The 24571-nt window shown below is 39.1% G+C and overlaps 1 protein-coding gene across 1 annotated transcript in view; it reads right to left on the bottom strand.

Moving 5' to 3' along the window:
* Positions 1–24055, bottom strand: part of THEGL (theg spermatid protein like) — a 56888-nt gene extending 32833 nt beyond the window's left edge. The window contains 4 exon segments of the mRNA XM_047090836.1: positions 3787–3866; positions 16914–16933; positions 23485–23743; positions 23825–24055. Coding sequence (XP_046946792.1) covers positions 3787–3866; positions 16914–16933; positions 23485–23743; positions 23825–24055 — 590 coding nt within the window.
* Between the last annotated feature and the right edge of the window lie 516 nt (positions 24056–24571).

The raw sequence follows: 24571 nt of genomic DNA, 5'->3' as shown, positions 1-24571 counted from the left end.
ACAGAAACCTAGAAATCATATTTGACTCCTCCTCTCCCTCAGGTTCTTCATTTGTCACTAAGTCCTGCCCATCTTTATCTTGACTTTAACCTTTCTTGTAACCTTAAAAGCCACTCTCTTAGGACAAGCCTTCATTATTTGTCTCCTACATTTTGTAATAGCCTCAAATAAATCTTCCTGGCTCTAATTCTCCATGCCATCAAAGGGACCACATCTTTCTAAAACAGCCATTGTGATATAATGTAAGTAAATGGATTTTGTGGGCTATGAACATAGATTCAAATCCCAATTTGGGTACCCCCAAGCTGGGTTACTTAGCTTTTCTAAGCTCAATTGTCTAATTAAATCACTCCTTAAAATTTTCTTAATGGAAAAGGAGCAGGTTGGAGAGAAGTGTTCTAAGATTACTAACAGTTCTAGCAATATTCATTAACACATCTCTTATCAGTGCATGCCTCTCATCAATGTATATGAGTATGTACCCGTCCATGAAAAAGAGAGTATTTAAGCATGTTATATTCTTAACGTTTAAAAACAAGCCTTTTAAAAATGAAAATTTTAGATTATAGCAAAGTTGCAGGATACAACATTAATACACAAATTCTACTGATTTCTTATACACTAACAATGAAAAATTGGAATTTAAAATTTAAAACATAACACTATTTACATTAGCAGCAGAACAAAAATGAAATACATAGGTATAAATCCAACAATATATGTATAAGATTCATATAAAGAAAACTATAAAACTCTGGTGAAAGAAATCAAAGAAGAACTAAATAAATGGAGAGTCCATGTTTGTGGGTGGAAAGACTCAATATTATCAAGATGTCAGTTCTTTCCAAACTGGTCATCAGATCCAGTGCAATCCCAATCAAAATCCCAATGAGTTACTTTGTAGATATTCACAAACTGATTCCACAGTTTATGTGGAGAGATAAAAGATCTAGAATAGCCAACACAATATTGAAAAAGAAGAACTAAATCAGAGGACTGCTACTACCTGACTTCAGTAGTAGTAATCAGTAGTAATCAGCCACAGTAATCAGACAATCATATTGGTGAAAGAATAGACAAATAGATCAATGCAAAAAGAGAGATCCCAGAAATAGATCCACACAAATACAGTCAGCTAACCTTTGGCAAAGGATTGAAGGCTATACAATAGACAAAAGACAGTCTTTTCAGCAAATGGTGCTAAAAAAATGGACATCCACATACAAAAAAAAAATCTAGAAACATACCTTACACCTATCACAAAAATTAACTTGAAATGTATCTTAGATATAAATGTAAATGCAAAACTATAAAATTCTAGAAGGTAACATAAGAGAAAATCTAGGTCATCTTAGATTTAGCAATGCATTTTAAAATACAAGCAAAACATGATCCATGAGAGAAAAAATTGATAATCTGGACTTCATTAAAATTAAAAACTTTTGCTTTACAAAAGACACTGATAAGAGAATAAAAAGATGAGCCACAGACTAGGAGAAAATATTTGCAAGGCACATATCTGATGTCCTAATCTATTCAGGTTACTACACCAATACCATAGATAGGGTGGCTTATAAACAACAGAAGTCTATTCCTCACAATTCTGGGGGTTTGAAAATCCAAGATCAAAGCATCAGCAGATTTGGTGCCTGGTGAAGACATGCTCTCTGGTTTATAGCCAGGCATGTTGTTGCTGTGTTCCCACATTGCTGAAGGGGTAAGGAGTTCTTTGAAGTCTCTTTTATAAGGACATTAATCCCATTCATGCATATGCCATCCTCATGATTTAATCACCTTCAGAAGGCCTTACCTCCTAATACCATCACACTGGGGATTAGGTTTCAATATATGAATTTTATGAATTCAATATATGAATTATTCATATGAATATATGAATTCAATATATGAATATATAGCATCTGATAAAGGATTGGTATTGAAAATATACAAAGAACTGTTACATTTCAACAATAAGAAAACAAATAACCCAATTAAAAAGTGGGCAAAAGAGCTCAACACACACTTCATCAAAGAAGATACACAGATGGTAAATAAGCATGTGAAATATGCTCAGCATCATGTCATTAGAGAGTTACAAATTAAAACAATGAGAAAGATACCACTACACACATTTAGAATGGCTAAAATACAAACACCAAATGCCCGGTAAGGATGTGGAAGGAACAACAGGAAGTATTATTCATTGATGGTGGGATTGGCAGAAACTTTAGACGATGTTTGGCAATTTCTTTTTTTTTTTTTAATTTTTTTTTTTAACGTTTATTTATTCTTGAGACAGAGAGAGACAGAGCATGAACGGGGGAGGGTCAGAGAGAGAGGGAGACACAGAATCGGAAGCAGGCTCCAGGCTCTGAGCCATCAGCCCAGAGCCTGACGCGGGGCTCGAACTCACAGACCGCGAGATCGTGACCCGGGCTGAAGTCGGACGCTCAACCGACTGAGCCACCCAGGCGCCCCTGTTTGGCAATTTCTTACAAATCTAAACATATTCTTACCATATGATCCAGAAATTGCATTCCTAGGTGTTTACCCAAACGAGTTAAAAACTTTTATCTACATGAAAACCTGCATATCAATGTTTAGAGCATCTTTATTCATAATTGCCAAAAATTGGACGGAAATAACACATCCTTCAATAGATGAATGGATAATCAAATTAGTGCTAAAAAGAAATGAGTTATTAATCAATGAAAAGACATGGAGGAATCTTAAATGCACATTAAGTGAAAGAAGTCAATCTGGAAAGGTTATATACCATATCATTTTAACTATGCCATTCTGGAAAAGGCAAAACTATACATACAGTAAAAAAAAAAAAAAAAAAAAAAAAAAAAAAATCAGTGGTTTCCAGGATTTTGGAAAGGGGGCACAGAAGGAAAGAGATGAATAGGTAGACTACAGATAATTTTTAGGGCAGTGAAACTATTTTACATAATACTGTAATGGTGAACACATGACATGCATTTGTCAAAGTCCACAGAACTGTATAACACACAACATTGAACCCTAATGTAAACTATAGGCTTTAGTGTATGTCAATATTTCTTCATCAGTTGTAACAAATGTACCACACTAACACCAGATGCTAATATGGGAAACAAGAGGAGTGGGTAGTAATACAGAAACTCTGTGTACTTTTGGCCAATTTTTCTGTAAACCTAAAATTGCTTTAAAAATAATATGTATTATTTTTCTTTTAAGCAATAAAAGATGAGGAAAAAAGGAAAAAAATTAAGGCTTTACTCAGGAGCCAAAGAAGAAAAGGTGGAGTCCTGTGGCCAAGGATAGGAGGACAGTGGGTCCAATCGGCTGGAAATTCAGAGAACAGGTGTTCTCTAGGCAAAGGCTTAGAGACAGCGTGTTAGGAGCAGCAAAGTTGAACCCAAAGGATGAACACAAGATTTTCAAAGTGTTTTTCAAATCTGTATGCTTATTAGAATTATCTGGGGAGCTTTTAATGCTCCCGATGCATGGGCTGCACCCTAGACAAAGTAAATTAGGATTTCTGGGGATGGGGCCCAGGCATCAGTGCTTTATATGTCCCCAGGTGATTCTATGTGCAGACAAATTTGAGAACTACTGACTTAGGGTTAGCCTTCCATATGTTGACTTAACTGAGGGGAGGATACTGGTTCAGTGGATTCAGCTGAGCAGAAAGGTGACTAAACCTAGGATACAAAGTTAGTGGGCAAGTAAGAATAATACTTACCTATCTAATGTAAGGAACACACTCATCACAAACAAGACTATGTAATGTTGTCTTACCTATCTGGGGTTCCCCATTGTTTTTTAGGCCTAGAAAGGTCTTGGATTCTCTTCCTAGAAAAAAAACTAACAAATACCAGCTGATTAATTCAGAGAAAATGCTTAACAAACATGGTTATATTAGATGACTCCTACTCAAACAAATCCCATCTTAGGGGGGAAAAACCCAAAGCACTATATGATGTGATCTGAAGAGTACCGAAAGCTCAAAGTATTCAAAAATATTGTGGACCCAAAATTCTCTCTCCTAGAATCATGGCTAATATAATACATACTGGAACAAAGACAATAAATCTGCAATAAAACCAAGAGCATATTGTCTCCAGAAGACCCCAGATAAAACGCACACTTAATGGGAAAACCCCTCAATTCTCATATTAAGTTAATTTGTAAATGGCTTGATGGCACTGGATTCTGAAGAGATCATACAGATAAATTTCAGAGGGAATATTTGGCTTTGGGAAAACTATGAAATAGGCAAAGTATACTTTGAGTACCACTCAACCCTTTTTCTTCCCTACTCTGCTCCTTTGAACCTTCCCTGATTGTTCTGAATCTACCTATAGCAGAGTTTGTGCTCACCAAGTACCCATGTGTTCCTCCATATTTCCAAGCTTCCCTTCAGTTGTTTACAGCCATGTGAATAGTTATGTCTAATTTTAACAGAAGTGTTCAGTATCAATTCCAGGGCCAATGTGCCTGCTCCATTCCCTTCTTCCCTTATTGCAGTGATTCTGTAAGCCACATATTCTAGATGGTATAGCTAAAAGACAGAAGAGGCCAAGCCATCTCACACTGGACTGTGACAGGAGGGAGAAATAAATGTTTATTGCTTTAAGTCATTGAGAGTTTTGTATCTCTTTTGTTACTACAGCATTGCCTATCCTGTGCAGACTAATACACCACCTATGTGTGTAGCTCATATTGTAATTATTTATTCACTTTCTTGGAGTTTGAAGGTCCTAACAAATAACAACACTTTTTTTTTTTAACGTTTATTTATTTTTTTGGGACAGAGAGAGACAGAGCATGAACGGGGGAGAGGCAGAGAGAGAGGGAGACACAGAATCGGAAACAGGCTCCAGGCTCTGAGCCGTCAGCCCAGAGCCCGACGCGGGGCTCGAACTCACGGACCGCGAGATCGTGACCTGGCTGAAGTCGGACGCTTAACCGACTGCGCCACCCAGGCGCCCCAAATAACAACACTTTTTTGCCCACAATTAAGAACTAACTAAAAACAGACACAGGAGTCAGATAAATAGAATAAAAATACTTTCTCTATTATTGATTAGATGATACTGAAGACAGTAGTATGTATCCCTGACAATCCTGAATTGAACTTGTCCCCCAAAGCTGCAAGCCTCCCCCCGCAGGGGCTAAGTTTGCTATGTGACAGAGAACAGATCACAAAGATCACTTCCTATTGATAGACAGGTCCCAAAGAAATTGGACCCAGAAGGAACCAGTTCTCTCTTGCTCAATTCCATCAAACAGAAGTTACTTCCATCCCTCTCGGGAGTCTAATTAAGGGATAATAAGGTAAGAGGTCAGGAAAATTACTCAAAGGAAGTACTTCTTGCACAAAAAGTAAAATCATTCTTCCTAAAATTCGCCTGAACTCTTTAACAGACCCTTTTCTTTTTTTTTTAGTTTCAGGTTTTTGTTTAAATTCCAATTAACATACAGTGTAATATTAGTTTCAGGTGTATAATTTAGTGATTCATCACTTACATATAACACCCAGTGCTCATCACAACTGTCCTCCTTAATACCCATCACCCATATAACCCATCCCCCGGCCCACCTCCCCTCCAGCAATGCTCAGTTTGTTCTCTATAGTTAAGAGTCTGCTTTATGGTTTGCCTCTCTCTCTTTTTCCCCTATATTCATTTGTCTTGTTTCTTAAATTCCACATGAGTGAAATCATATGGTATTTGTCTTTCTCTGACTCACTTATTTCACTTGGCATAATAGTCTCCAGCTCCATCCACATCATTGCAAATGGCAAGATTTCATTCTTTTTGATGGCTGAGAAATATTCCATTGTATAAATATACCACATCTTTTATCCACTCATCAGTCTGTGGACATATGGGCTCTTTCCATAATTTGGCTATTGTTGATAATGCTGCTATAAACATCAGGGTGCATGTACCCCTTCAAACCAGTATTTCTGTAAATACCTAGTAGTGCAATTGCTGGATGGTAGTGTATTTTTAACTTTTTGATAATCCTCCAAACTTTCTTCCAGAGGAGCTGCTCCAGTTTGCATTCCCACCAACAGTGTAAGAGGGTTCTCCTTTCCCTGCCTCCCCAACATCTGTTGTTTCTTGTGTTGTTGATTTTAGCCATTCTGACAGGTGTGAAGTGTTATCTCATTGTACTTTTTGATTTATAGTTCCCTGATGATCAGTGATGTTGAGCATCTTTTAATGTGTCAGCCATTTGGGTATCTTCTTTGAAAAAATGCCTATTCATGTCTTCTGCTCATTTTTTAACTGGGTTATTTGTTTTTTGGGTGTTGAGTTTTATAAGCTTTTTACAGATTTTGGATACTAACCCTTTATCAGATATGTCATTTGCAAATATCTTTTCCCGCTCTGAAGGTAGCCGTTTAGTTTTGTTCATTGTTTCCTTTGATGTGCAGAATCTTTTGATCTTGATAAAGTCCCAGGAATTCATTTTTGCTTTTGTTTCCCTTGCCTCCAGAGACATCTAGTAAGAAGCTGCTGTGGGCCAATATCAAAGAGGTTACTGCCTGTGTTCTGCTCTGGACTTTTTTTTTTTTTTAATTTTTTTTAATTTTTTTTTTTCAACGTTTATTTATTTTTGGGACAGAGAGAGACAGAGCATGAACGGGCGAGGGGCAGAGAGAGAGGGAGACACAGAATCGGAAACAGGCTCCAGGCTCTGAGCCATCAGCCCAGAGCCCGACGCGGGGCTCGAACTCACGGACCGCGAGATCGTGACCTGGCTGAAGTCGGACGCTTAACCGACTGCGCCACCCAGGCGCCCCTGCTCTGGACTTTTATGGTTTCCTATCTCATATGTAGGTATTTCATGCATTTTTAAATTTATTTTTGTGTATAGTGTAAGAAACTGGTCCAGTTTCATTCTTTTGCATGTTGCTGCCAAATTTTCCCAACACCATTTGTTGAAGTCGCTGTCTTTTTTCCATTGGATATTCTTTCCTGTTTTGTCAAATATTAGTTGACCATATAGTTGTGGGTTCCATTGATCTCTGTGTCTGCTTTTGTGCTAGTACCATATACTGTCTTAATCACTAAGGTTTGTAACGAACTTGAAGTCTGGAATTGTGATGCCTCCAGCTTTGCTTTTCTTTTTCAAGATTGTTTTGGCTATTTAGAGTCATTTGTGGTTCCATACAAATTTTAGGATTGTTTGTTCTAGCTGTGTAAAAAATGCTGGTAGTATTTCGATAGGGGTTGCATTAAATGTGTAGATTGCTTTGGGTAGTATAGGCATTTTAACAATATTTGTTTTCCCAATCCATTAGCATGGAATGTTTTCCCATTTTTTGTGTGTCATCTTCAATTTCTTTCATAAGTGTTCTATAGTTTTCAGAGTATAGATCTTTTACCATTTTGGTTAGGTTTATTCCTAGGTATCTTATGGGTTTTGGTGCAATTGTAAATAGGATCAATTCCTTGATTCCTTTTTCTGCTGCTTCATTATGGGTGTATAGAAATGTAACAGAGTTCTGTACATATATTTTGTATTCTGTGACTTCACTGAATTCATGTATCAGTTCTAACAATTTTTGGTGGGGTCTTTTGGGTTTTCTAGAAAATTGTGAAAGTTTGACTTCTTCCTTGCCAATCTGGATGCCTTTTATTTTTTTGTTGTCTGACTGCTGTGGCTAGGACTTCCAGTACTATGTTAAATAACAATGGTGAGAATGGACATCCCTGTCTTGTTCCTGACCTCAGAGGAAAACCTCTCAGTTTTTTCCAATTGAGGATGATATTAGCTGTGGGTCTTTCATATATGGCCTTTATGATGTTGAGGTATGTTCCCTCTATCCCTACTCTGTTGAGGATGTTTATCAAGAATGGATGCTGTATTTTGTCAAATGCTTTTTCTGCATCTACTGAGAGGACTGTATGCTTATTTCTTCTTTTATTAATGTGGTGTTGACTGACTTGCAAATATTGAACATTTACAACCCAGGAATGAATCCCACTTGATCGTGGTGAGTGATTCTTTTAATGTACTGTTAGATTCTATTTGCTAGTATTGTGTTGAGAATTTCTGCACCCATGTTCTTTAGAGATATTGGCCTATAGTTCTTTTTTTTCGTGGGGTCTTTGTCTTAAAACAAGCCCTGGCCCTGGTGTCAGGCAGGATTCAGGCCTGACACAGTGAGGGCAAATCCTTATGTGAAACACATGGCCTCCCTCATTAAATGGTGACTGATGCACCATGAAGCTCCTTTCAGGAAAGTGGGGGGAAGCAAGGGGAAAAAACCCTTCAATCAGATTATCTGTTTCCATGTTCCCCTGTCTAATTCATTAGCATTGCTTCAGCCTTTAATTACAACTTATTTGCCCCTTAACACCTTGCCTAGGCTATGCTAGGGGAATAATGTAAGCAGGGATTCAATGCACACAAACCAGGCCACAGTGTTAACAGTGGGACAGTTTCCTTGAGGCCAGTGTGGTCCTGGCAGCAACCAATCTTGGGGACATAGAACACTCAATCCAATAATTCTGCTCATCTAACAAATTATTATTCCAGCATCCATATTGGAGATTCTGGGTTTTTATTATTTTAAAATGAAGTGCCGTGTTCTTACACATGGGCAAGTTATTTAATTCCTTGAGCTTTCAGGAGTGTGCGGTGGGGAGAGGGTTGCAACTTAAAATAGGGTGGTCAAAGAAGGCATTACTGATCAGATTATATTTGAAAAATAACTAGCTATACAGATTTTTCAAGGAAAGATTTTCCCATTCCAATAGTTAATTAGCAAGAGCAAAGGCCCCAGGGAAGAAGCATGCCCCAGAAAAATAATAGGTGACCAGCGTGGTTAGCCTCATCTATAAAGGAAAATAACTATATCCATCTCAAAGGGTTGCATACCTAGCAACTTCTAACCATGGAGTGGGTATTCAATAAACGTTAGTTCCTTTTTCCTTTCCCACCCACAACACCTAGTATGAAACTCTGTATGTAGTCAATGCTCGGCCAACGCTGAGTTGAACTGAATTGGTACTTAATTGTTTAAAATATAAACTTAGTTTAAGTGTCTTATACAGGAAAATCAGTAAACTATCAGTAAGCTTTTATCACTTGAAGAGGTTTCTAGATAAAATACAGACTTGAAGTTGTAAGAATAGTACCCCACATCCACACTCTTTCGTCTCCAATGTCTAATACTCTGGACCCTTCTAATTTACCCCTTTGCTATTGCAAGCAACCTATCTGCATTTTGTCCCTCAAATTTCTGCTGCTTAATTCAAGAGTTCCCAGCCTGAAGTTCTCAAATACTTAAGGGATCTACAAATACAATAATGGGAGTCCACAACCTTTAGAATATTTCAAAAGGTCAAATGGCATCCTACACTATCCACAGTCAGTATAGACTACCTCAAATACCCAATTTGTTTCTGAATTATATCATCTCCATGTTACCTCATACTGATAGGAGACTCTGATTAATACTTACATCTGTCCTTAATTAAAAAAAATTACCAAATGTAGTTTGTTTTGTGAGCAATAACAAAAAAAATCTTTCAAAACATGAGATTATGGTCATGGATAAAGATAACTAAAAGGTACTTTGGTGGTAAAATTTTGGGGATCCGCTATATAATTGATAAGATGCAACCCCCAAGTCATGCCTTTTAATATCTAGAAACAATGAAGATACTGTCCATTGCCAGGAAAAAAAAAAATCTACATCCATATTCAACAGAAGAAGGGCTTCATCATGTAAGCACTGCATAAGCCCTGCCGAGAGAGCCTGAGCCAGCTTTCCAGAAAGGGTGGCTAGGTGGAGGAAAAAGAAAGCCAGAGTTGCAGACAAAACATTTTATATACATTAATCTTTTAAAACAAGTTAGCTTCTGGCTTCCATCATCACTTCCAAGCCAAGTTTTCCCTCGCTACCTTTTTCTTCACTGGCTAAATAATGTTTTTTTAATGTGTCACTTTATAGACTGACAGTTTCCTAGTTTATTCCTATAGACACTTTAATTGGGTTGTTACTTCAATTGGAAATAATCTCATTAACATTTGCTTCTTCTGTGTGGAGGTCTGACTAACATCCGTCCTCTTCATTCACTTCTTGTGTATTATGTCACCACAGCTACATCTCTAACCTATCTCTTCATCTTAACACAGGCTTCCCCCATCTTTCATGTCTTGCATTACCTCACAATGTCTAGTCATTGTCCTGTGCAGAAACGAAAGAAAGTGGTTGAAGGATTTTCACGTTCGAAGGCAGATTTTTTTTAAATGAGGATTACATTGCTGTCCCATGTCTTCATTGATTATTAATCTCCTATGGCTTGCCAACAGCTCAGAAAGTTTTTGAAATCCTTACCTTGGGTGCAGAACAATAAATATACCTTAATATAACAATAATTATGGAAATGATTACAGGTCTGAAGTGATTAATACAAACAATTTTCTCAGTCAAAATGCTCTTCTACATTTAACTATGTTGTTTATATTCAGAGAATATTTTCTTTCATAACAATCAGGCACATCATATTTGTTTAACAATAATCTTTTTAGACAATGGAGATATGATAAGTAATAAAGATAGCACAATTTCCTTATAGGATCAAGCCAAATTAACCAGCCAAACAAAAGCAAGAAGTGGTATAACACCACGAACAAAAATATGTGTTTTAAGTATAAAAACTTACCGGGTATAAACTATTTCACTGTGTGTGTTTAGCCCCAGGAGAGTTTGCTTACCCAGCATACATTTATTTGAAGTAATGTGGTATGTTAAGTGGGCACTTGGTAATACTCAGTAAATGTTAGTTTTTCTACCAGCTCTTCTGAATTTCATTTTCTCTCAGTAAAATCTACTTGATTATATTTGTCCTATCAACTTCTCAGGAGTCTTGTGAGAAAAGAGAAATTTTTTAAATGCAAAGCATTACATAAAGATAAGGTGGTGGTATTTACTGCCTGGATGAGTTGAAGGAAATAAACCCCTAGAAAACATAGCAAATAAGAAATCCAAGAGTTGGGACACCTGGATGGCTCAGTCAGTTAAACGTCCAACTCTTGGTTTCAGCTCAGGTCATGATCTCACTGTTTCATGGGTTTGAGCCCCATATTGGGCTCTGTGCTGTCAGCACAAAGCCTGGTTGGGATTCTCTCTCTCTCCCCCTCTCTCTCTGCCCCTCCCCCACTTGTGCTGTTTCTGTCTCTCTCAAAATAAATTAAAAAACAAAACTTTAAAAATCCAAAAGTCTAAATAATAACAATAAATGTAAATGTTAAACAATAACAATAAATATGAATGATTTAACCCACTTATTAAAAGAATGGATACAAATAAAATTATTATTATTGACTTCTCATCTATATGAGCCACTGACATGAATCCTTGATATTTCTCTTTAATGATTCTACTCTGTTACTTCTTCTAGCTCCATCTTAGCCAAACAGAGTAAGCATCGATTGTTCAGGAGGTATCTACTTTGTGCACTCTATGTACACTTTCTTTTTTCTATTGATAAATTTCATTAGCTACTGTACTTGAAATAGAGGTGAGGGGATATTGGGATACATTGACCTGGAGCTTCACAAAATCTGTCACAAGATTGTCAATGCAGCATCCCAAGTCCCTTAAAGGTTCAGGCCTAACATGTAACATACACCTAGTATTTAGCAAACAAGTAAAACGCTGAGTGAATCTAAGGAGAGTTCTACATCTCCATCTTCTTCCCCCATCTCACTTCTTAATCACTTTAACCCTCTTGTTTCCTTTTTCTGTGGGAATTAGAAAAGGGCCTTATGACCAAGAAAAAACACAGGAACCCCCAAGATAGGCTTTCCCTTCAGATGCCCCAGATTGAGTCTGTACCATCAGCTAGTTAGAGTCTGGGAGAATAGTAGTACACCTACAATCTTACCATTTCCTTGCAATGCCAAAGGGACCAGTATCTATAAGAAGAAAAGTAAAAGCAAACATTATATTCAATAAGAATCAAAGACATGATAAAGACAGCATCACAAATCAATACAAAAAGAGACTGTGAAAAATAACTATCTAGGGGAATGGCCAAATTAAATATGTCACAGCATGTACCAAAATAAACCACAGGTAAATTGAAGAGTAAACAGGTAAATTGAAGAGTTAAATACTTTTTTAAAAAGTTGAATTAGAGGACGCCTAGGTGGCTCAGTCGTTTAAGCGTCTGACTCTTGATTTTGGCTCAGGTCATGATCTCAGGTTTGTGGGATTGAGCCTTGTGCACTGTCAGTGCAAAGCCTGCTTGGGATTCTCTCTCTCCCTCTCTCTGCCCTTTCCCCTGCTCTCAAAAATAAACACTTTTTTTTTTTAAAGTTGAATTAGAGCAAAAGTAAGAGAATATCTACTTAATCACTGGATTTTAATCTCAGTTAAAGGCAACAAAAGATATAGAGGGAAAAGACAAATAGATTAAAATATTTAAAACTTAAAACTTCTGGGTGCCAAAAATTAAAACTTAAAGAGGAAATGAAAATATTTGGCAACAAGATGACAAAGGGTTATTAAAGTCTTAATACCTGAAGATTATAAAAGTGTAGATGAATACGAAAACACCAAGGTATGTGTCAAAAGTTGAATGGACAAAGGATAGAAACTGAATTAATATAGGAAGACATAAAAACATATATGAAGGCATAAAGACATATAAAGATGTATTTGGTAAGACATAAATAAAAGAAAAAGTTCATGTTTACTTGTAATCAAAACAATGTAAGTAAAGGATGAGATTTTTTTTTTAACTATAAAATTAGCAAAAGAATTTTGCAAAGGATAATGAAATTAGAAGAGTAAGACAAAGGGTGCCTGGATGGCTAGGTCAATTAAGCGTCTGACTCTCAATTTCAGGTCAGGTCATGATATTGCAGTTTTTGAGTTTGAGCCCCAGGTCAGGTTCTGCGCTCCGTGCTGACAGTGTGGAGCCTGCTTGGAATCCTCTCTCTCCCCTTCTCTCTCCGCCCCTCCCCTGCTTATGTTTTTTTTTTTCTATCTCTCTCAAAATAAATATATTTATAAAAAAAAGAAGAGCAAAATGAGATGAGTATTTTTGTGTACTGCTGGTAGAAATCTAAACTAGTACACTTTATGAAAAATAATCTGGCAGTATAAGTGAGCAATGTTTATGTCCTTAATCTAATTCTACTTGTAGAAATGTACCCTAAAGAAATCATTCCAAGTGCAGGCAAAAATGGATGCACAAACGTGTTCATTGCATTATCAGTGGAAAATTGGGTCCACCTGAAATGTTCAAAACAGAAGAAATGGTAAAGCAAATTAAAAATCATGTTTAGTTTTTTTCTAAATGTGGGAAAATGTAGGCAATCATACAGGCCAAGCTATGTAAAGGCCTATTATAATAGGCCACAGAAGGACAGATTGTTCCAGTTTTTTCTTGGAGTTTTTAATCATATCTGAGAATTCTGAAATATCATTTCCTACCCTCTGAAGTGTTTTGGGTAACGAAAAGTGAGTGTTCTCTGGCATCAAACATGATTCAAACCCCAGTTCTGTGACTCAGCTATAAAACCTTGGATAAGTTACTTACCTTCTCTGAGACTCAGTATCCCTTCTCAGATAGAGGGTAATAGGTATGTCTGTATAAAGAGTACTGACATATATGTAAAGTACTCTGCAAATAGTAGATGAATGGTAGTCAGAATTATTAGTTACTACTTTAGCATATCAAGGTAGGAGCACTACAGGAAACACAGCAACCAAGTATTGATTGGGCTCCCACTATGTGTAGCAGTGCTCAGAGAACAAAAATGAACAGGATATGTTCACCTCTCAAGGAGTTTACAGCAGAGTAGGAGCTAGGCTACAAACTTAAAAAAAGAAAAAAAAGTAAATGGAATTTTTGAATTGGGATTTTTTCTATTACTCTACTGTTTTTAATGTTTACTTATCTTGAGGGGGGAGGGAGGGGCAGAGAGATAGGGGGAGAGAATCCAAGCAGGCTCCACACTCAGTGCAGAGATGCACGTGGGGCTTGATCCCACAAACCATGAGATCATGACCTGAGTTGAAATCAAGAGTCTGATGCTTAACCTACTAAGCCACCCAGAAGCCCCCTATTACTCTGCTTTTTAAGGCTAAACTGATTCAGACCTAAGGAAAAGGGAAGAGTAGCCCTACAAATACACCCCTTGTGCCCAGTCATGCTTGTCCCATGGACTTTTCATGTATCACCAAGCTTGGTTTTCAGCTTTATATACACAGGTCAGAAAGTCAGTATAACACTGAATAAATCTTTTAAAAAATTCTACAAATATTAATAATACGAATGAAAACACTTTTCCTATTGCCCTATCATGGTAGTTTCTCCCACAGGTAGAGATTGCACTCTTATTTTGGAAATACTTTTGATGTTATCTTACCAATTGGTGGAATAGAATAGCTCTCAGGTGGCTATTGTTAGCTAATGTCCCAAGCAAGGCAGTATTACCATGGTTTCCAAACTAGAATCACCCTGGGATGTTTAAAAATTGTAGGGCCCAGGGGCACCTGAGTGGCTCAGTTGGTTAAGCATCGGACTTTGGATCAGGTCATGATCTCATGGTTCACAAGTTTGAGCCCTGCATTGGGCTCTGTGCTGATAGCTCGGAGCCTAGAGGCTGCTCTGGATTTTGTGTCTCCCTCTCTGTCTGCCCCTCTCCTGCTCAGTCTCTCAAAAATAAATAAATGTTTAAAAAAAAATTGTAGGGCCCAGACTACACCCTAGACCAATTAAATCCACAATCTTTGGAGGTGGAACACAAGCACTGGTATTTTTCAAAGCAGACAAGTTTGGGCTCTACCACATATTGTTTAATGAGTAAGGCTACTGGCTCTGGAATCAGACAGCCCAGAACCAAATCCTGACTCTCATCAGGAGAGAGAGGGAAAGCATTTCAGACAGAAGAAATGGCAAGCGTAAAGGTTGAGGTGGAATCAAGCAAAAGGCACAGTAGGATAGTTGGTCAGGGTGGCTGGAGAGAAGCGAGCAAGGGAGAGGACAGCACAATTTGTGGTTGGGCCAGATCCAATGAGCCCGGCCAGAGTTTGGAGCAAAATGATGAATATCATCTCCCTCTAAGAGATAATCAGAACATTATGGCTGTTATACGCCTTAAATGTCTGTATTTTATTCTGTAACACACAAACCACATCACACACATTGCCACCTCCAGCTACAAATGGGATGGTCCAAGCCATTTAAAAGAGAAGGCTGCCATCTGCTGGGAAAGAGCATGACTAAATCTGTTCCCTGATGGCAGTGACGAGGCATTGTTCACTGTGAGTCTCATTGCAAGCACAAGTAAAGTATTCTGTAACGTAACAAGGATGAAATATTAAAGTATAGCTGTTCTCCACTTTGTCCTCTACCCTGACTCCTAAGGATCCCATGTTTGAGATGCTCAGCCTCTAGTCCTGGGTTGTACCAAATGGTGTACAACTGACCTACAAAGTAAAGGCAGGAAGCACATCTCAGAATAGATCAAGGGGGCACAGGAAGAGAAGGTAAGAGAGAGTCAAGGTGGAGTTTGAGAGAAATAGGAAAGGTATTTTTGGAGATTAGCTGTCATGATGATTGGGACCTGGGAAGAGAAATGCTTCAAGAGCATTTTAGCAGGTTTTGCTCTTATGTATCCCTTCAAGATACTTCAGTAAGAGACCTACTTTATTTTTCAAGTCTTTTTGAAGTAAAATTTGTGCTTGTTTTGTGTACACTATTGTTTTGAAGATTGGTCTTGAAGCAGTCCATTTCTATTTTGGGTGTGACTATGTAAACAGTGGGGATGTTCTTTGATATGACATAATAAGCTATGTGATCCATTACTACTGTTCATTCTTCTTGATCCTCTCCTAAGCACGGCTCCCTAGCACTGTGCTCCCCACTGCCTTAGCTCTGGGTCATTGGGCAAGAGATAGGAGAGCATGGGAAAGGGTTTTGCTTGAAGGTGGGAAGATAGAGGCAAGAAAAAGGGCAGTCCTTCCATTTGGTTAAACTATGACAATGACGACAACAGAAACCAGGGACTTCTGTGCAAACCAGAGATCAAAACTAGCACTTTTGTGACACATTTTCTCAAATTTCAAATCTATTTTTCATGTTCATTTTTACCCAATTTCATCTATGTGAAGACGACACTGGCAACTGGTAGCTGCTAAGAAAGCTGTATTTATAACCCACACAAGGGGCACCTGGGTGGCTTTGTCAGTTAAGCGTCAGACTCTTGATTTCAACTCAGGTCATGATCTTGGGGTCATGAGCTTATGGTCGTGAGATCAAGCCCCACATTGGACTTTGTGCTGAGCGTGGAGCCTGCTTAAGATTTTTCTCTCTCCCTCTGCCCCCTCCCTGGCCCATGCTCTCTCTAAATAAAAATAAATAAATAAATATAGATTAATTAATTAATTTTAAAAAAAACTTTAAAAACACTTTATAACTCATACCAAACACCACAATAAATTCCAAATGGATCAAAGATTTAAATGTTTTTTTTAAAGATTATAAAAGAAGACACATAGGTAATTCCTTCATAACCTGCAAGGGGAAGAAGGACTTTCTAATTATGATTCCATACAGAAGCTAAAGAAGAAATGACTGATAAATGTTATTATAAAAATATTTTTATGGCAAAATAAAACAAAATAAAAATAAGCAAAGACAAAGAGACCATTAATAAACAGAAAAAATAGGTCATACATATCCCCGACAAAGGGCTAATCCTGCAAGTAAGAAAAATACCTAGCAACTCAAAAGGAAAATAGAATAGGCAAATGACATGAAAAAAATATATATATAAAAAGATGCTTAATGTCATTCAGATGGTAAGGTAAATGCAAATTAAAACTTAATTGACATACTAGTTTTTCATCAATTAGATTTTCAAAAAGCCAGTAGTTCAACCACACACTACAATGGTGAAGCTATAGACAATTCCATTGCTTGTGGGCATCAACTCCCATGGAGGGTGATTTTGTTAAATCAAAGTTCCAGATGTGTTTACCCTTCAGTGATCTCACTTGTGGAAATTTATTCTACAGATATAACTGCATGACATGTACTAAATGATATCACATACAGGTTTATCTATTATAGCATTGCTTATAATAGCAACATCCTGGAAACAAACAAGGTGTTAAACTAGTAGTGGCACAACTATGTAACAAAACATGGGGCATCTGTTTTTCTTTTTCTTCTTTTTAATGAAAAAACTCTATATTTAGTTATATGGGAAGATACACTGTCAAGTAAAGAGTGAAGAACAGTATGGCTTACGCTACCCTTTGATAAGAAAGGGGGAACACATACATAAGCTTGTACAGTATTTTCTTGAATTTATATAAAGATGCATAGAAATGAATAAAAGTGGTTACTTATAAAAGGGGAGAGGGGCGCCTGGGTGGGTCAGTCAGTTAAATGTCCAACTTCAACTCAGGTCATGATCTCGCGGTTTGTGAGTTCGAGCCCCGCATTGGATTCTGTGCTGACAGCTCAGAGCCTGGAGCCTGCTTGGGATTCTGTGTCTCCTCCTCTCTCTGTCTCTCCTTCCCATGCTCATGCTCTCTGTCTTTCAATAATAAATAAACATTTTAAAAAATGATTAAAAAACTAAATAAACATTTTAAAAAAAGGGAGAGAGGGAACAGAGTGGGAGGTAGACATTTCCTCGTAGTCTTCTATTGTTTTGGTTTTTTAATCATGTAAATATCTTACAAATTTCAAAATAGCTTTAAATTTAAAAAAAAAAATTACTCAATATGATTTCCCTTCATACCCCCTCACTTGCCTGAGATTCTTGCTTTTATTACTTCTCTAATCCCTTATAAATCCAAGTTAAGTACTCTGAGTTCTGTATGCTTGAGATTAAGTATTTAATCTCTATTTCAGCCTATTTTAGGTAAGTAGCTTAAATGAATACTTTGTTCCTATTTTTTTCTGAGCCTTTCTTCTCCATTAAAAATAGAAGTTGTATTGCCATTAAACTCAGAAAAATGAAGTATCCCGTAGGATACTCCAATCACTTTACTTTGTATGCTATACGGATGTGTTATTGTTATCAACATGTTCAGCCTTCCCAATCACACTGACAGTCCTTCAGGGACAGGATCCTTGTCTTACTCATCTACAACTCAGTGTCTACACCCTGAATATATTAAGTGCTCAATAAATTTTAACAGTGACACCCATGATTAGGTGATGATATATTAGTAAGATGATCGGCCCCATACTATAAATTTTTAAAACATGCACACAACCAAACTGCCATGATTCAGTCATCTTTACACCCCCACAGGACACAAAGAGTGCTTTAGTAGATGCTCAGCAAATGTTTATTTGTTTTTAAAGTTTATTTATTTGAGAAAAAGAGAGCAGGGAGGGGCAGAGAGAGAGAGAGAGAGAGAGAGAGAGAATCCCAAGAAGGGTCTGCACTGTCAGCACAGGGCCCAACGCAGGGCTCAAACTCACAAACAGTGAGATCATTACCTGAGCCAAAACCAAGAATCAGATGCTTAACCGAATTGAGTCACTCATGTACCCCAAATGTTTGTTGGAGGAAGAAATCTTATTGAGTGAACAGAAGCATGGTGACATGTTGGCTAAATATTGCCTAATATTTACACTATTTTATGTAAATATTATGCAAATATGCTGGATGCTTATTTAGCTTTACTAAGGGAATTGATGTAAAGACTTAGAATTTTTAACAAGGAAAATCTAGAAAACAATTGAGAAGATTGGGGGTTTTAAAACAGTATTTATTTTCTAAAGCAGAGTCTGAGAACTTTTGAGAGTCTCATCATCACACTAGTTCAGAGGGGGCTACTTTAGGCATCATGGACAGGGAAAGCCCTCTAAGAGCTAGGCTTTCTCACCTTTTAAATGTGGACTGGCAGAGAAAGACAAATACCATATGATTTCACTCATATGTGGAATTTAAGAAACATAACAAACAAACATGAGGAAAAACCAAGAACCAGACTCTTAACTATAGAGAACAAACTGATGGTGACCAGAGGGGAGGTGGGTGGGAGGATGGGTTAAATAGGTAACGGGGATTAAGGAGTGCCCTTGTGATGAGCACCAGGTGATGTAAGTGTTGAATCACTAAATTCTACACCTGAAACTAATATTTCACTTTGTTAACTGAAAATTTTTTTAAGATTTTTAAGGAAAACCTTTTAAGTAATCTCTACATCCAGTGTGGGGTTTGAACTCACAACCTGGAGATCAAGAGTTGCACGCTCCACTGACTGAGCCAGCTAGGTGCCCCATAACAAATTGGAATTTAAATATAAACTCGGCTGAAAAAAAATTTTAAGAAAAAGAAAAAACCCAACCAAAACAAAATAAAATAAAAATGTGGACTGGGATCTGAATAGGAATTAATCATGAGACAAAATCCTGAAACACAGTATCTTGGGAGACAAAACCACAAATATAGATTCTGAGGCCAGAGCAGGTATGGGATTGGCCTTTTAGAGAACAAAAAAGAAGCCGGTATGACTGGGGCAGAGTAAGCAAGAGGAAGAACAGAAGAAGGTGAGGTTAGGGGACCCATGGAACTCTAGAATCCCTTGCAAAGGTTTGGTTTATGCTAAGAGCAACAGGAAGCCACAGGCAGGATTATATAGCAAGGGTGGCATCCTTATTTTATAAAATAGCATCCAGTTTGACTGAGCCAAAAAAAAAATTACTATTTCTCCAACCCTTCTTTCTTCACCTTCAAATCCAGTGCCTCCAATGCAAGTTCAGAGGAAAAAGCCAAATGAAATGACCATGAGACGGGAGCAAGGAGGCCCACGTGGCTTGAGACTAGAGATGGTGTGGAGAGTGGTGGGACATTTGGTTGAGGAGGCAGGCAGGGTCCAGATCATGTGGGACCTTGCAGGCCTGCTAAGGACTTTAGATCACAAACTAAGTGAGATGAGAACCCCCCTCTGGAGAGGTGAAAGCACAAGAGCTGCATATAATTTATGTTCTAAAGATCTGTGATTACTATATGAACAATAAACTGGGCGGGGGGAGGCAGGGGCGGGGGGCAGGCAGGATAGGACCAGAGTGGAAGCAAGAGTAAGCTGAAAGCCACTGTGGTAGACCAAGCAAGAGATGACAGTGGCTTACAAAGGTGATGAAGCTTTAGATGTTAATAAATGGTCAGTTATGATATATCTTAAAATTGGGGTTTGCAAATGGTTTGGAGGCTGAGTGTAAGAGAAAAACAGGTGTCAAGAATGACTCCAAGGTTTTTTATCCTAGCACCTGGATGAATGAGTGATGGTACCATTTGCTGAAAAGGGGAACAATAAGGAAAGAACAAGCTTGAGTGTGCAAGTAAGAGCTCAGTCATGGACACGTTCAATTTTACATGCCTACTAGATATTCAGGTACAGATATTAAATAGACAATGGTTATAAAACTTGGGAGCTCAAGGGAGAAATTTGAGAAGTTATCAGCATACAATTAAAGCCATGAAACTGATGACATAACCCAGGGAACCTAGAGGCTGGGAAGAGAAGGAGGATCTAGGAAAGAAAACTGAGTCAGGAACAATTGATGAGGTAGGATGACAATGAAGACAAATAAAGACTTCCAAGAAAGAGGGAGTGAATGTGTCAAATTAATAAGATGAGGATAAAGAATTAACCATTGATTCTGGCAAGGCAGAGGTCATTATGACCTCAACAAAAGCAACTTCAGCCAAATAGAGGAGATGAACATTTAAGTGGGTTCTCAAGAGAATGAGAAGAGAGTATATGGAGATAATGACTTATAGACAACTACTGTTTTTGAGGAATTTTTCCTCAACATGGGGTTAAGGGAGTTTGTTTTTTCTTTTTTTTAGACAGGAGTTATTGATGCATGTTCATGTGCTGCATGACCCAGGAGAGAGAATAAAATGATACAGGAGAGAAGAGGGGCTAATTTTAGGAGCAAAGAGCTTAAAGTTAGATAAGATGCAATCCAACATACAGGTTGAGAGAATGACCTTTAATAGGAATAAGGACAGTTTATCCATTTTTAACAGGAGGAAAGGTAGAGTATATATATGTACAGATGCTGGGAGTTTGGTAGATTCCATGTTGGAAAATAGATTGACAGGGGAAATGTAGTACGTTTGCGCTGAGAGCCCATTTGAATTTCAAGGTCATTAATTTAAAATCAGTGAGGATAGTTGTTTTTCTCTTGTCATTGGTTTTCAAGTGCAGGCAAGAACTGGACTGAACTGGGCAAGAACGACAGAAGGAGAAGCAAGGGAGGTAAGGATATTTGCAAAGGAGTGATTCTACTGGTGGACCATGGACTATCAAGTTAAGTAAAGGGAGACAGAGGACAAAAGGTAGTGATATATATACAAAAGGTAGTGAATGGTTTATAGCATCAATAGGTTAGAGGACCTTTTGAAGTTGAAGAATTGATGGGGGGTACAAGGAGGAAGAGTGAGCTGGAAAGATATGATATGGTTAGAGATTAGAGTGCTTGATAAGGAAATTTTGGAAATGGCACAGCAATTGACATTACAAAGACTAGAGGAGTGGGTGCCTAAGATGGGATGAAGGACACCATCATTCAAAGTGAGGAGGTCAGGGGCACCTGGGTGGCTCAGTCAGTTGGGCATCCGACTTCGGCTCAGGTCATGATCTCGCAGTTCCTGAGTTTGAGCCCCGCGTCGGGCTCTGTGCTGACAGCTCAGGGCCTGGAGCCTGCTTCAGATTCTGTGTCTCCCTCTCTCTGACCCTCCCCCGTTCATGCTCTGTCTCTCTCTGTCTCAAAAATAAATAAGTGTTAAAAAAAAATAAAAAAAAAAAAACAAAGCGAGGTCAAAGAATTGAGAAGCTAAGTGAATAATCCATGTGAATACTGAAATTTCATGCATGGTAAGGTTGGCAGTGGAGAGAAAGCCAGTAAATTAGAGCAGTTTCAGTGGAGTGGAGGGAAAAGAAGCCTAACTAGGTGGGTTGAGGAGAGAATAATGGGTGGGGAAATGGAGTCAGTGAGTATAGACAACTTTTTGGACAAGTTTTGCAGTGAAGAACAGAAAAATGATGGCAATGGGAGGAAAAAGAGGGGTCCGAAGAGGACATGGGGTCAAGGGTTTTTTTTTTTAAGATGAAAGGTTCTAGAGTGTATGTTTATAGAGTATATGTGAGCATTCGTGGGGCTGATTCATTAGAAATGGAGAAATTAATTCTGTAGGAGACAGGGGTGATTGTGGCAAGAACAAAGTTCTTCAGGAGACAAGAGTGGAATCCAAACCACAAATGGAAGACTTTGCTTTTCATAGAAAAAGGCACATTTCTTCTCTGAAATATGGAAAAAGAATCTATAAGTATAAATTTGGGCAAGGCAATAGATTAGTGGTAAAAAAAAAAAAAGAAATAAGAGAGCTCATGACTGATTGCTTCTATTTGCTCAATAAAGTGTAAGGCAGTCTTCACCTGTTTGGAGGCCAAAAGTATAACATTTGGAGGAAGGTAAAGAGGACAGTCACCTTCTCAGAGACTAGGAGAACTAACTTACTAGTGAATAAAGTGGGATTGCTAGAGGTATCAAATGATTGACTAAGATTTGTGGTCATGTTGAAATAAAAGCAATTATATGATTGTGTGATTTTGTACAGCAAGAGTCAGCTGCTCAGGTGCATGCAGAGGGTGGATGGTTAAGTTTAACCTGGGTTGGGGTTTTGCCAGGAGAAGTATGGTAGATAGCCAAAGAGTAAATGGAGTGGGGAAATATGCGAGCCCCTGAGAGACCATAGAATGGAAGCTGATAAAGAGGAGTCTAGGAGAACATGAGAGTAAAAGTGGTCAGCTGAGGGACTGGAAGCCCAGTTTGGACAAAGAATTGTTCTGGGTGGGGTCATCAAGGAGAGGTCATAAGTGAACCAATGGGGTTAGAGCAAGAGATGTTTATACCCAAGATCCGTCAGCTCTGTCACTTTGTGAACTTGGTGAGGCCTATAAGCATTTAGTAAATGTACATTTTAAATTCCTCTGGAGTATTTTGTTACTACAACTTTAACCATGTAATAGCTAGCATTTATTGAGTACCACCATGTGCCAAACACTGACAAAAATATCCTCCCTTCAAGGATGCCATCTTTTAATTGGGGAGAAAGATAACGATGTAGTACAAAATCTTAAGTGCTATAAAGAAGTAATGTTTGAAGTGGCAACCCAGAGAAAATGCAGTGACTAACTGTAGTGAAGAATTAAGGGCTTCAAAGAGAAGTTACAATGAATAACCAAGGCTAGGAAGTCATCAGGTGAAGAGAGGGAGAGAGTGAAGAGATTCAGTTTCTCTTTACCAGAGTCTCAATTACTCATCAGATGACTGCAAAGCAGCAGGTAAACGACACAAAAATTACCTTCCTTTAAAATAGGTGAGCTCTTGCATGCAAACATCCACATCAGAACCCCGAGTTCTACATAGGGCGGGGTTGCTCAGTGTCTCTGGAAAGGGCCCCAGCACCTACCCCTCAGGCAAGATAGCGGAATCCGTGGCGGGAATCTGGTCACCAGAGAAGGCGCGGTCACTATGGCGGCGCTGGGAAGCAACTCGGCTTTGTGGGGCTTGTGGGTTTCGCGGGAAGCAGAGGGCCCCCGGGGCTTACGGGATCCCAGGCGTTTACTGTGATTGCGCAGTGCATGGGGCTCGTAGGCTTCGTGGGGCTCTTGGGGCTCAAAAAGTTCGTGGGGTTCATAGAGCTTGTGGGGCTCATAGCGCTTGTGGGGCTCATAGGGTTTGTGGGGTTCAGATGTCTCCTCGGACCCATAAAACTCAATGCCCCGGTCTCGCGTGATCTGCCCGTTGGCCTCCCCCGGTTCCTCCTGCTCCTCGGGTTTCTCCGGCTCCTCGGGTTCCTCGGGCTCCTCGGGTTCCTCGGGTTCTTCGGGTTCTTCGGGTTCCTCCGGCTCCTCAAGCTTGTGCACGTCGAGGAGCCTGACTACAAAGGGCTTCGGATGGGCTTCGCGGGGAACGGCTATTTCTGTCGTGTCATGCCCATCCGAAAACGCTGATGAGCCTGAATGTTCTTGGTTCTCCATTGGCGCCCACCCTCTCGACCGGACACAGGCGCACTGTTTGTCTTCTGCGCGACCCGAGGGGCCTGGGGTGGGCGGCGCCCAAGCCCCGCCCCAGCCCGGCCAGCGCCCGGCCAGCCCCGCCCTGGGGCCCTCCCGGCAAGTTCTCCGGTTGCCAAGGGGACGCGCCTGCTCCAGGCGCCCACCTGCGCGCGCTAGCCGGCTGAGAGAAACCTGCGAGGTCCTGAGCCGCAGTTCCCGGAGTTACCGGCGAGGACTCCCGAGCGCTCTCCGTAGCTCTGTGTTACTTGCCGAGGCCTTGAGGCCGAACATACCAGCTTTCAGTGTAGTTACAGCAACGCTCAGGCAGCAGAGCCGGGTCCCTTTTCGGTTCAGAGGTTCTCTGGCGCCAGTTCTCCTTAGGCCTTTGTTCCCTAATCACGCTGGGAGGAGTAATGGTCTAAGGCCCTCGATCTCTAAGATTGATTTCCATCAGTGTCTAGTAAATGCACAACAATCATAATGTGGGTGTGGGAGATG

This window comes from Lynx rufus, unplaced genomic scaffold, assembly GCF_022079265.1.
Source record: "Lynx rufus isolate CCGP_SWC_20201006 ecotype Redwood Valley unplaced genomic scaffold, mLynRuf1.p SCAF_3, whole genome shotgun sequence".
Lineage (NCBI taxonomy): Eukaryota > Metazoa > Chordata > Mammalia > Carnivora > Felidae > Lynx > Lynx rufus.
The sequence above is the reverse complement of the archived record's forward strand: the minus strand, read 5'-3'. Positions and strand labels throughout refer to the sequence as shown.